The sequence below is a fragment of the Cavia porcellus genome, unplaced genomic scaffold (assembly GCF_034190915.1).
Source record: "Cavia porcellus strain 051 isolate PalLab524CR breed Dunkin Hartley unplaced genomic scaffold, mCavPor4.1 scaffold_15, whole genome shotgun sequence".
Taxonomy (NCBI): domain Eukaryota; kingdom Metazoa; phylum Chordata; class Mammalia; order Rodentia; family Caviidae; genus Cavia; species Cavia porcellus.
In genome coordinates this window covers 45,032,402-45,046,233 of record NW_026947498.1, presented here as the reverse complement: position 1 = coordinate 45,046,233, position 13,832 = coordinate 45,032,402, and the positions used below count along the sequence as shown (strand labels likewise).

Here is a 13,832-nt window from a genome sequence, read left to right as displayed (position 1 = left end):
AAATATATTAACTCTTTTAGGTAGTACTAAATATCTAAAACACTCAAAACCTTGTTGAGATTATGACTTAAGTTGTTTTAGTTCTATTCTTTGATTTGGAATTATCATAATCTTCACAATATTTAGCCTTTGTCTTCTCTTTGTGCTATACAAAGCTTTTACTTCTTTCAGGAAATGTTTTTGACTTATTTAACTTACATACATTCCGAACTAATTTTCTTACGATAAAATCATTTACTTTAAACATATGCCATGGCATTTTAAGCAGTCATGTAAAATGCAAATTTTTAAAATTGATTTTAAACTCACACATAAAATTAATATAGTATATATCAATGGTGTGTCATATATATGTATATATTGTATGATATTTAAATCAGGTTAAATATATCTTTTTAGCATCTTTTTATGGTGAAAACAGTAACAGTCTTATTTTTGCTTTTTGAACTATATAATACATTTGTACCATCCATAGTCAACTTACAGTGTCATAACACATTAGAATTTCTTGTTCCTATCTAACTGTAATTTAATAGCTATTGATCAATATTTCCCCAACCCTCCCATGCTTACTCTCTCTAGCCACTGTTAATCACTGCTCTAAACTCAACTTCTACAATAGCAAATGTTTTTTGAATCTACACATGAGTGGGATTATGCAGCACTTGACTTTCTGTGCCTAGATTATTTTACTATGATCTCTGGTTCCTTCCATATTGTCCCAAAGGATAAAATTTCATTCATTTTTATGACTGAACAGTATTTCAGTGTGTGTACACACCACATTTATCTTTACTCATTCATTATCTGATGAAGAGTTAGGCTGTTTATATTTTTGGCTATTGTAAGAAGTGTGTCAGGGAACAAGGGAGCACAGTTGTTTGTTGTTGTTGTTGCTGACATACTGATTTTATTTCCCTTGAGTTGTATATCTACTAGTGAAATTGCTGGATCATATGCAGTTCTATTTCTGGTTGTTTGGAGGCACTTCCATAAAGGCTCTACTAATTTACATTCTCCAAGATAGTTTGCAAGCATTCCCTTTTGCCTTTAAGAGACATTTGACAACTGGAGAGATGGTTTGTTCATCCCAACTGGGTGAGGTACTGTCACCTACTAGGCAAAGGAAAGAGATATGGCCAAAATGTTGTACAGCACACAGCACAGCTCCTCACAATAGCATCATTTGACTCAGAATGTCAACAGTATTATAGTTGAAAAATTCTGCCTAGAAACTTCCAGAAAAATACTAAGTAATAGTGAGGATAAAGCAATATTGTACAACTACTCATTTTAACATAAATGCTTATAATATTATTAGTATGAAGTTCATATAAACTATTAATGAGTAAAAAATGGGACATTTTTTCCAGTGTGCTTTGTAAATTAGTAGCAGTTTCAGGGTAACAAGCCCATGGTGACAGTGATTCGCAGGAAGGGTGATTCATTGTAGAAAGTATAAATAAGGAGTTGAAGTCCAAGACCTAGTTGACTATTGCCTGGGGACACACCATTACCCACTAGAATTACAAAAATGGGAAGTATTGCATCTCAGTAGGCCACCCTGGACTTGTAAAAACAATTGGTATTATTTGTACTGAATTTCTTGTGTATGTTGCAATCTTCAGTCAACTCTTTTAATCTTTGTATATGAATAGGTTTATTTGGCTGTCTGTTAACAATTTTTAGCCTTCAGTATTTTGAAAATGCTTTTCTATACCAAGTTTTGAGGAGAAAGCTGATATGAAAGAGAACACTAATACTAATGTGTCACTTTTCTGTGTTTTTTTTTTTTTTTGTAAGTGATGACATTTATGACATTTATGGAAAGCTTTTACATTCACAGTGCGGGAAGTAACTTATTTTGCTGGAACTTCATTTTTAATCTTTAAGTACAATAAATTTCTTTGGCTAAGAATTTCTGATATTACTTCTAGCCCATTGGATTTGCTATATATACTTGAATATTCAGCCCATTTGTTAACTTCAGTTTTTTTCAAGATGCCTAGTAGGCTCATTCTTGTTTTTATTTCAAAGCAAGATTTTCTTTCTTTCTAAAGATAATAATAAGCATTTTAAGATTATATCTTAATGTCAGTGGACTGTTTTCTTACTGGAAGTATCTCTTATGTATTGACTTTCCTCTGGTTTAAGAAGTAGCGCTATTCTATAAACTAATAACCAATAATATGGGCAGACACTGTTCTAGACAAACTAGTTTAAGATTGAGGAATGAGCAGACTCCTCAACCCATACCCTGTTAATCATTAAAAGCATAATTTTTGTTTTCTTCTGGAATAGTAAATTACTTCAAAGATGTTTGTGTTAAAAAAAACATGACTCTTCCCTTGGGCACAATAGGTAACTACAAGCAGAATGAACCGTGACTTTCATTTTGTATTTTTTGTTAAAGTAAAACTTTGGATCAAATCCCTTCTCAGTTCTGCCTATGATTATGTTAATCATTTAGGAATTCTCTAAAAGTTGGTGAAACAAAGTTGATAAACCTTGGAATTACACAATCTCATCCATCCCCCTTCCAGACTGAGAACACCAAAACATGGAGGAGCTAACTATGCCCAGAAGCCTCTTGCCTTTGTACCTAAACCCATGATCACCTGGATTCCAGGAAAAGCAGAACCTCATGCAATTTGGAGTCCCTACAAATACACAATCATTTTGTAGAAAACAAAACCATCCCCTGAGCCATCTAGATTGCAGAGCTTGGAAACCAGGACTGAGGTAATGATCAACCAGAGCCCAGCCCACCAGCTACACAGAAAACTGGCCACTTCTGTGTATTCCGAGGCCAGTGTGATCCTCCTCATCAGAGTGTGGCCCTTCCAGCGGCTCAGGCTGGAGTTCCTATTTCTCCTGTGTTAAGGGAAGCCTGATCTTTGCCAGCTGAAAATAAAGTCCTTTACCATTTTCTCCTGCTTTTTAATTAAAGCCTTTTTTTCTAAGTTTTTGCTTCAATTTTAATTTGCATTATTACTAAAAACAAGTGTGAATAATAGCCAATGAAAATATGTATTAAATTATTGAATTTTATGGTTACTTCTGAAGTTCTAGTAGCCTCATTTTATAGATTGATAAACAGAGGCAATTTAGAAGCAAAACCTCATTCGAGGCCACAGAGCTAGTAAGGTTTGGAGCGAGGACACACTCCTGCAGTGCTCTCATTTCTTTGCTGATCCTGCTTGCCACATTTTGCTCTTAAAAGTTTAACAAGAGCTTGCAAGCTCATTGGTTCCTGTGAAGTAATGACTCAAGCTTGTTAACTGGCTCACAGTAGAGGCAGGAGGGGGCCCTCATACCAAGCTGCATTTCTCTGTGTAATCTTGTCTCCGTCCACCTGGAGCTGTAGAAGGGCACCTGGGACACAGCTGCACACTTACTTTACGTCCTGCAGGTGGAGGTCACTGTTTCTACGCCGAGAACACTACTTTCTAATTTTGCTTTATATTTCATTGGAGCAAACAATACTTTGTAAACTAAAAACATACACAAACAAGCACATTGTAATTTAAGATTTCACAAATTAATTTGTATTATTGTTACTTCTGCTAGTTAAACTTAGAAAATATTAATTGCTATCTATTTTGAGAGACAGAAAAAGGTAGGAGATTTTTTTTTTTAAGTGTGCCACCTACTTTCCTTCAGGAAGCTTTCGCCAACCTGGTACTAGTGGAAATACATGTTCAATAAACACTACAGATAGTTATCATGCAAAACAGCTTTATTTTCACACACAGCAGTGAACGTTAGGAAAGTAGAAAAGAAAACAGTTTGGGGGCAGGTGGAAATGATTGCTTTTTAAATATGCAATGTTGATACCAGTTTCAATGGGAACATGTCTAATGCTGCCCTCGGAAGTTAAGTCTCTTCAGCGATGCTCATGCCAGAGCCCCAGCAGGCTTTCCAGAGCTTTCCTGCTGCTCCTTCCTCTCCTGCTCCTGCTCCTGCATCTTCTGCTCTTGCTGCTCCTGCTCCAGCTCCTTCATTTCCCGTTCCTGCTCCTGTTGCTCCTGCTGCTTCATCCCCTCCTCCTTCATCTCCTGCTCCTCCATCTCCTGCTCCTGCTTCTGCTCCTTCATCTCCTGCTCCTCCATCTCCTGCTCCTGCTTCTGCTCCTCCATCTCCTGCACCTCCTGCTCCTGCTCCTGCTTCTGCTCCTCCATCTCCTGCACCTCCTGCTCCTGCTCCTGCTTCTGCTCCTCCATCTCCTGCACCTCCTGCTCCTGCTCCTGCTTCTGCTCCTCCATCTCCTGCACCTCCTGCTCCTGCTCCTGCTTCTGCTCCTCCATCTCCTGCACCTCCTGCTCCTGCTTCTGCTCCTCCATCTCCTGCACCTCCTGCTCCTGCTCCTGCTTCTGCTCCTCCATCTCCTGCACCTCCTGCTCCTGCTCCTGCTCCTCCACCTCCTGCATCTCCTGCTCCTGCTCCTGCTCCTCCACCTCCTGCATCTCCTGCTCCTGCTCCTGCTCCTCCACCTCCTGCATCTCCTGCTCCTGCTTCTGCTCCTCCACCTCCTGCATCTCCTGCGCCTGCTTCTGCTCCTCCACCTCCTGCATCTCCTGCGCCTGCTTCTGCTCCTTCCTCTCCTGCGCCTGCTCCTTCCTCTCCTGCTCCTGCCTCTCCTGCTCCTGCCTCTCCTGCTCCTGCCTCTCCTGCTCCTGCCTCTCCTGCTCCTGCCTCTCCTGCTCCTGCCTCTCCTGCTCCTGCCTCTCCTGCTCCTGCCTCTCCTGCTCCCTCATCTCTTCTAATTGCTTCTGATAAGTGATTTCACGTTGCAGATAAGTTATGTTCCTTTGCTGTCTAGTCAGGTAGCCTTCCACAAATGTTAAGAGCTACAAAAATAAAATAGGAAAAGATTCACATTGAGGACCAAGTCTTTAAGGAGAGACAGATTGTCCACACTACAGCCCAATAACTAGCAGTCCTGAGAACATGTCACAGAGATTACAGAAGCTCTAGTTCTACCCCTACTAAATCACCATCTGCATTTAAAACAGAACGAGGGGATTCATATCCATATTGAGTTGCAAGAACTCAAGACCTGTCGGGGAACACAAGCATTCACTTTCAAGTGAATGTTAGGGTATTTCATCAAAAGCATTGTTTACTTCGAGAAGCAAGCTGTCACTACAATTGCTTAAAAATTGTTTCAGTATTTTGGACTTGTTTGTTTGTTTTTGGCGGAGTTGCCATATATTATTTTCAAAGATTTAGGTACGAGTGATCTGGCCTAAAGCCTAGACCTGTGTATCATTTCAGAGCTCCCTGATGACTAACTGGGTTGAGAACTTTTCCAGCAGGGTGATTTCTTCACTTTGACTTCTTAGCGCTTTCAGCTTGAATGTTCACCAATAACCAGGAAGACTGCACAGCAGTCTGTAGTAGAGTAGGTGACCATTAACACCCAGTTTTGCTGTCATAGTGTAGGACCATGGATCTCAAACTGTGGCTCCAAGTAGTAGCATCGTTACATTGGACCTTATAAAATTGCAAATCTTGGTTCCTGTACAAAATCAACTGCATCAAACTTCTGAAGGCAGATCCTAGTAGTTTGTTGTAGCAAGCTCTTCAAATGATTCTGGTGCACATTGTGCTTAAACATTTCTGGCCAAGGAGATTTCCAGCTCTGCAATAGAACTATTTCATTCAATCTTTCAGGACACATTACTCCTGGGAAGATTTTCCTATCCTGCATTGAGGTACATTTTTCCTTACCAAGATCTCTAGTACTTCACTCTCTACCCAAATCCATTCTTAGAAATGTTCCCATACTTTAGTATTATCTGCCTTCCCGTTACTCAGGTGACTATAATGTGATCTATGGGCCTTTGCCAAACCTAGAAAATAATCAGTGTCTACCTAGTTTGTTAGGAAAGACTTAGAAATGTCTCCCATACTGAGAAAAATAGGCTCATATTGGATAATTTACCAATCAGGACCCATTTCCCAGGAGCAAGTTACAATTCAAAAGTCAGAAATGAACCTGCTTGTCAAACCAAGGTAACCACTTACATGGGTATCTACAGCCTCAGAAGCCGCAGTCTGCAGGTCTTCCAGGATCTTTGTGAATTCAATTTCTACCTTCAGAGCAGATTTAAGGGCTTGTTCATCGTTTTCCCATTGATCTACATCAGGCATCTATTGGAGAGGACAAGAAAATTCAATTTCTATGTTGTTACATTCTGCTTCTATTAGGATGTGAGTAGGTCTCCTCAGCCCAATGGTTTTCAAACTTTGCAGTACTTAACAATTAGCTAGGAATCTTAAATACTGATGTCAGGCTCAATTGCAGACTCTGAACTACTTTAGATAGCCTGTGACCTGAGTATCAAGATTTTTAAAGATCCACAGGTGATTAAGTACTACAAAGCAAAGGCACCTTAGAAATATATTATTATATTATTACATTTTAATAATTATATATTAGTTGCTTTTGAGGTTCTGTGGTGGTTTAATTCTGTTATTAGCAAGTATAATTTCTGATAAAAGTAGAGCTCTCAAACTATATGGAGGGGTGTTCTGGACTTAATTTTCCCTGCTGAGATTCAGATTGATTCTTCAGAGTATCGGCCCAGTCATGAAGTTTTTTTCAGGACATTGAAGTGAGAGGTTTATTAAGTACTAGAACTTATACCTGGACTAAGTCAGTGATTTGAAATGGGTGCTGAAAGCTCTGAGAAGAAATTATGTGAATCGTGCTTCTCAAGCTGCACGAAACATTAACCTCACCCAGAGTCCCAGCTACCTGGGCCCCACCCACAGAGGATCTCATCCTTTAAGCCTGGAGTGATACCCATGAATTTGCATTCCTCATGATCCCCAAGTAGTGATTCTGCTGATCAATACAAGTCTGTATCCCATTGAGAAAAGGGAAGTATGTATTTTAGTGGCTAAACTTTACCTAGAAAGATATTTGACCCATGCTTGTGCTTAAGTGCTGTTGCTAAGGAATGCATGTATGACCATGACTTTCCTCACAAACTAGGTAGACACTGATTATTTTCTAGGTTTGGCAAAGGCCCATAGATCACATTATAGTCACCTGAATAACTGGAAGGCAGATAAGACTCTTCCGGTTTCTTAGATATCTTAGGAATCGTTTTGCTTGGTACCTCCTTACTTCAGCCTGGTCCTCAAAGAACACAACAAAATTAGGTATTTCCTCCTCTTCATTGTAAGAGCAGGCCTGAGATAGGTGAGAGTGACAGAAAAATAGAGTGAGAGAGGTTTATTTTTGACATAGAAATCTCACATCAGTTTTCTTTGCTATCTCACTCCATGAGAGACCTTGTCATTCTGGGAATTCTTTTTGTCCCTTGACAACTAAAAGACTTTGGCTGTCTTCTTGACTGTAGATTACCTTAAAGAGCAGCCATCCAGATTCTAACATTCCAGTGTCTAATGTTTGCATATTGTGACCTTCTTGAAAGTCATATTTGTTAATATATGTGCTAGCACTTTATTATATAGATCCATGAGACAAGCACATTCTAAATTAAATAAAACTTAAAAGCCAATGTATTTCAGTAAACCTCACACATCTGCTTTCTATATAATATGGCCTATAGGTGTAGTTTTATAAATTCTGCTTGCCACTACTGTTTGATTGCCATATAATTTTTGGAATTCACTAGAGAAATGTAATTCTATTTACTGTAGTTTATAATATGCCATCACAATTCTAAATCATTTTGCCACAGACTGACAATACCCTAGCTAATGAATTGCTGTTGTACTTAGAAGCAGACCTCAGAGGCAGCCATAACCATTGCTAAGGAGACAGTAAATACAACAACACATTCATCAGAGGTAAATAACCCCTCAAATTTACTCCAGAATTCATACTAACCATGAATAAGTACACATCACTGACAAACATCTGGTAAGGTATTACATTGTTAATAGCAGTTGTACATTCTTCAGAAATGGGTCCCAGGTCCTCGTCATATTCCATCTCATCTTTAGGAGAGGCAGCCATGATATCTGCTACCCACTTACGTAGAGAATTTCTTAAAGACTAATAGTAGTATCACCAGTCCCTTTTTTATAAAGAGATGAAATCCCACCCACCTGAGATTAACAAGTACTAAGCTATAGAAGATGACATTGTTTCTGCATTAGAAAATCAACTCTACAGCTGAAAAGGATTCTAGATAAAAGGACTAGGGTTTGATCTTGCTAACAGTTCAGAACAATATTCAGTGTTCCTGCTCATGTTCTCTCCAGTGATGATCTGAAAAATCTGAAATAGATTACTAAATAGTAAAGCATTAAGACAGTGGATACACAGTATTGACTGTAGTTTTCCCCTTTCTTAAAAAATTATGGCACAGCATGTTAGACTCTGTGGTGAACTTAAGAAAACTGGCTGAAGTACACTCTATGAGAGACCTCCTCTCTCTTTTGAGACCCCAGTACACACAAAGCATCTTAAGGAAGTAGGAAAGATTTTAAATTACCAAAATCATAGTAGCTGAGGGAATTAAGGCAAATTGCATTGATAAATTGGCACTTTAAATTGGCCTTGGAAGGAAAGGTGGGATGAAGGTGAAGAATTGGAGATGAGGAAGGCATTTCACCTGGCGACTGGCCCTGGGAACTGCAAATGCAAGAGAAGGTGTGCTTTCCCTTGATTCCAGCCAATCTGTCCCAGCTGAGATTTGGGCTCCTTCCTCAAACCCTTTCCCAGAGGTTCCTATATGTCCCACATATGCCTTTCATTTGCCTCCTTAGACAGTAGGGATGGTTTTACTTGTATTCCATGTTAGGATGCTTGTGGATAATGTGAACTGAATCACTGCCAATTAAATAAAAATGTATTTTGATTGTACGTCATGGCATGCTCAAAAATGTTACCCACAGGACACCAGGATTTCAGAAACAAATGAAGTTTATTTCAAAACTACAGCAGTCAGAGGCATCTTTGGCCACTGAAACTATGGGCTGTTAGCTAGCTGACCTTAATTCCTTGGTTCCCTTCTGATATACACCCCTGTATGAGTTCACAAGGTCAGGGGGTTCCTATGGATGCCACCTTTGGCAGCACTGTCATTGCTTTGGAATGTTACAATACCATCTTACACATCTGGTTAAATGACACGCAGAATATGAGGATCAGGCAGTTTGGTGCCTTGAGATAAACCCATTTGTTTCCCTTTCTATAGTTTAAGGGGGAGGAAGAGGCTTTTGCGGATTTGGCCAATGTTCACTCGCTATTTTGAGGTCTAACTGCTAAGTGTCTAAACTATAGGCCGTAAAATAAGAGTTTTCAAGACTAGATTTAGGAAGGCCTCCCTGCAAGTTGGCACCATGAATGGGCTTCTGTGGGAAAACCAGACACCAGTCCTTTCCCATGAGTTGGCACCATTTTCAGACTGTAGGGGAGGAGAACAAGAGGCCAACAAGAAGCCAAACCAGCCCTGTGAGTCAGCACCAAGTGTAGGCCACTGGGAGGAGAAACAGATGCCAGCTGCTTCCAGCACATGGGTTGAGAGACAAGAAGAGCCAAAGTCCCCCTCCCCCCATCCAAGTGACCCCTGATCCAGAGAAACACAGGCTATTGAAGAAAATAAACTTAATGCTTGCAGGGCTTTCACTGCCTTTGCAGGCCTCAAGCTGGTAGTCTGATCATCTGTTCAGAGGATAATACACCACGTAGCATCTGTGAGGGATCTCCTTCTGAAGGTGGTAGCCATGGTTAATTCCCTATTATCTTGTTTTGAAGTCCTCTGTCATTTTCATTGTTTGGTTGGGTTGAGTTTTATTCTGTTTTGTCTTGTTTGATTTTATTATGTCTAATGACTTGGGCAGCTACTTCAAAAATAAAATGATATATTGTAGTAGTCATTTTGGATTTAATTATTATTTTGTTTTGAAGTCCTTTATTGTGTTCATTGTTTTGTTTTTATTGGTTCTATTCTTCTCTGTTTTGTTTGATTTTTACTATGTCTGAAGGTATGGGTAGCTATTTTGAAGACAATGAAAAGCATAATGGTAACCATTGTTGATCTTCTATTATCTTGTTCTGAAGTCCTGTGGCACTTAAACTGTTTTGTTTTGATTGGCTTTATTCTGCTTTGTTTTGCTTGGTTTTATTCTCTTTAAAATAATTTTGCTTGGTTTTATTCTCTTTAAAATAAATTACAACACCCCCCCCAAATGGACTAAGGTTTGGGGAGTTTCAAAAGAAAAAAAAAAACAGAAAAGAAAGCAAATAGTGGGGGTTATGAATGTGCTCACAAGTAAAGCACCAAATTTCCCACAAATCTGGTGGGTCTCTTGAACTAACTCAGTTTGAACTGAACTACAAAGAACAGGTCTTCAGAAGTCTCTTCGTGAAACACAGTGTGGAGCTGCAGCCAAGTGGGGGAGATCTTCCTAAGGAAGGAGTCATGCATTAAAGCTTAAAATAGTCACAAAGATAAGGGCATCAACAGGAAGGGATGCACATAAAATGGGCTATTACTTTTCTTCCTGATCTAACACAGTCCTTATCCCAGATTGAATTTATGTGCAAGTTTTAGGAAAAGAGAAGTGTTTTAAAACTGTTTCTCAAGCCATAATTTGCATACAAATCACCCAAGATTTCCTAACATTTTAGTTTCTCTTGAGTGGAATCTGTGCTTCTGCATTTCTATTAATTCTGCTAAATGCTACCTATCCAAGAACTACATTTTAGTAACAACATTTAAAGTACATTTCTAAAGAGCTATTTCATTGAACATTCTCTAAGACAGCGATGCTAATGCTGGAGAAACTGTGTAAAGAGACAAAAAGGAGACATTCACGCATCCTTGGTGTCTAAGATTTCAGGACCCTCATGGCAGCATCCTCAAGAGGCTGCAATCCTGGAGACTCTGCAATGTCTAGCATAGATTGTTACTCGTGGCATAGCACAGAGTAACAATCCAGCATTGGAAGGGTAGAGCAGCAAAGAGGAATTAAAATACTAACAGCATAAAATTAACTGGTTTTCCTCACAGTATATGTGAAATTTAGCCAAAATCCTGCCCCCTGCATTATTAGAGAAAGTAGATTACAATTCTCCATGAGAAATAGGGACAAGTACCAATAAAGTCAGGATTGTTATTGTTACTATGACCGAGTCTACAATTTTCTAACCTACGTACTTTACTTACTAAGAGATATATACAAGTTTTGATATTTCTGGGTGATGCAAAAGGTTATCTCATTTCATAATTGTACTAGTCCATCTGGGAAAGCATATACAACTAAAAACCTATAAAGAAAACATTAATATGCTTGCAGTGAGATATAATTAGAAATGATGCTATCTAATTTGAAAAACAGCTACACCAATATGTAGAAAAAAAGTAAAGAATTACATCATCAGCAGCAATGGTTGTGCTAGTATTGTGCATTTAGAAGTGATTTTTTTCCCTTTTTCTATTTTCAATATTTTTCACAAATTTAAAATCATATATGATTTTTTCATTTTAAAAATGAAGTTATCAGATATCTTTATAGACAATTAACACAAAGTCTTTCCTTCATAAGCATTTCACTGACTTTATGATATCTTTTTCTCTAATTACAAATATAGTGGATGATTATCATGAAACAGTCCAATACTAAGATATATATACATATATACAATATATAATATACAAATATATATTATATATTATTTATTATATAAAGTATATATTATTCTATACTCCCATGCAATACACTGTAGTTCTTATGTACAGAGTCTGCCAAAAACATGTATACATGTCAGGAAAAGAAAAACTTACATAAATATTTTAATTCTAAATTTGTTGAGACACCATGAAACTAATACAAGTTCCCTTTGACCTCTACAATTGCAACTAGTGCTCAAAGTGGTGGACATTTTCCAGACACTTATTAGAATGGCAAACTGCTGCTTTGGTACCTTTGATTAAAATGGCCATTGAGACTGCTATATATGCATTTGCAATTTCTTCTCCAAGAGCTTTTATGACAGCCCTTAAGGTACCCAATACACAAAAGTATTACAATACTTATATATGTTTTTCTTTTCTAAAGTGTACATACATTTTTGGCTACTTCTATAAAGTAGAATAATATATATATATATATCTTTAAAAGAATAGTAGCCTCTTTTTAGTCATGGGATTTCAGTTTTTATGAATAATCTTTAGACAATTCAGATGGCTAAATTTTGGGAGGAAAACCATTTTTGTATATGAAAAACAATTGTGTGCTCAATTTTTCTGTAGATAATTTTTACCTAGATTAACATATATTTTCACAGAAACAAAAAAATTTAAATCCATAGTCGCTGCATTTATATGTAAAAAAATCCTAAACAAAATACATTTTCCCTTTACTAGGATGACTTAAATAGATGTTTTCACATTAAGGTAGTGACAATTCTAAAACAATAACAACCAAATTTAAGGCTTTATGCATTAAACACATATTCATAGGCAACTGTGATTAAAAAACACTTACTAGGAGATTGAGTTCATCTATCTGCCTGAATGTTATAAATTCACTCATCATCAGTTTTTTTTTATCAGATTTACAAGATGAGCATTAGTAGCAATGAATTTTCTTTAATGAATTATTACTTCCTTCTTCAGTTTTATTTTGAGGATCAGATTATCAGTAGACAAACAAATGCCACAGAAAGAACCTCTGAGCATTTGTGGGGGTGTAAACTTAGAGACCTCAGAGAGTGTATTGATTCCTAAAATCTGGTACCTATGAAGAGGTCAGGAACTACTGAGTAAAAAGAGCCAGCAAAGCATATGAGACTTTGCTCTTGTCTTAAAGAAAATGTTGATGAGACGTTACTTTCTCTTACCTTTTATATTTTCACCTTATATTTTCTTTGAAGACTACATACTTTTTAAATAAAACAACAGTTTGCAGAATATCATGTTTTGAATGGGTCTACTCTGTAATTCTTAGCCTTAAGGTATAAAAAGTATCCTTCACCAATATGTTTCTTCATTCAAGGAAAAGGTGAGTGGTATATGAAAACAGTCACGTTAAAATAATTATAGATTGTACCCTTATCCTGTAAAGCTTACAAGTGGAAAGTAGTAAAATCTGGGGCAAAGGGAGTAAGAATTTTCTTTTCTGATTATTCAGTATTAGGTAGGACAACACTCAGACACAGCCTGTGGTCTTAGTGTAGCATCTCTTGACCTACTGTAGAGAACAGGAAGGATGTTTGTGGTTAGTATAATGTGAAATATGTGTTTGGCCTTCCTCCTTAACACACAAAGTCCTTGTAATCTCTAGAATAAGTGTTTTTTCTTTAATTACTGTTTTTGTTTTTATATGCTAATGAGATCATTAGTGGCTGATAGTCCCTAAGTAGTTTTAGGATGGGACTGGTCACAGGGGAAACCACTGTGTGATTAGTTTTTTGGGACATTTTTCACTTCACTCCACAAGTCTTCAGGAAGGGGAAAGGGGCTAAAAGTTTCATTGATCACAAATGGCCTATAATGTCTATACTCACGCCGGTATAATGAAGACTCCATCAAAAGCTCAAAAGAATGAGTTTTCAAGAATTTCCACAAAGCTGAGCATGTAGAAGTTCCCAGAATTTGGTTCTTCAAATTTCAAAGAACCTATATAATTTGTTCCTGGAGAAGGCTGTGCTCGCACAGGTCTTGACTCAAGTTTGAGGAACTGCTAAGAAATCCAGACCATTAGGGCCTGGGGATTTAGCTCAAGGGCTGGGGATTTAGCTCAGTGGCATAAGCGCCTGCCTTGCAAGCAGACAGTTGTGAGTTTGATCCCTGGTACCAATAAAAAGCAAAAAGACAAAAAAAAAAAAAAAAAAAAGAAAT

The 13,832-nt window shown here is 37.8% G+C and overlaps 1 protein-coding gene across 2 annotated transcripts; it reads right to left on the bottom strand.

Annotated features, from left to right (window-relative positions):
• Positions 1 to 3,721: 3,721 nt before the first annotated feature.
• Positions 3,722 to 8,039, bottom strand: LOC101787802 (golgin subfamily A member 6-like protein 24). Of its 2 annotated transcripts, none has more exons than XM_063224811.1 (4): positions 7,868 to 8,039; positions 7,061 to 7,204; positions 6,031 to 6,156; positions 3,722 to 4,850 (listed from the first exon to the last, which is right to left on the bottom strand). In XM_063224811.1, exons 1-4 carry the CDS (start codon positions 7,994 to 7,996, stop codon positions 3,897 to 3,899), a joined length of 1,353 nt encoding a protein of 450 aa, XP_063080881.1. In that variant the 5' UTR covers positions 7,997 to 8,039; the 3' UTR covers positions 3,722 to 3,896. The 2 variants fall into 2 exon arrangements, with proteins under 2 accessions (XP_063080881.1, XP_063080882.1); XM_063224812.1 differs by having other exon boundaries at positions 7,913 to 8,022.
• Positions 8,040 to 13,832: the final 5,793 nt, after the last annotated feature.

Coding starts and splice junctions, on each gene's coding strand:
- LOC101787802 (XM_063224811.1), bottom strand. CDS start 7,996: ATGGCTGCCTCTCCTAAAGATGAGATGGAATATGACGAGGACCTGGGA. Junction 6,157..7,060: donor TCTGCCTTCCAGTTATTCAG/GTGACTATAATG, acceptor CCTCTCCAATAG/ATGCCTGATGTAGATCAATG. Junction 4,851..6,030: donor CTGAGGCTGTAGATACCCAT/GTAAGTGGTTAC, acceptor TTATTTTTGTAG/CTCTTAACATTTGTGGAAGG.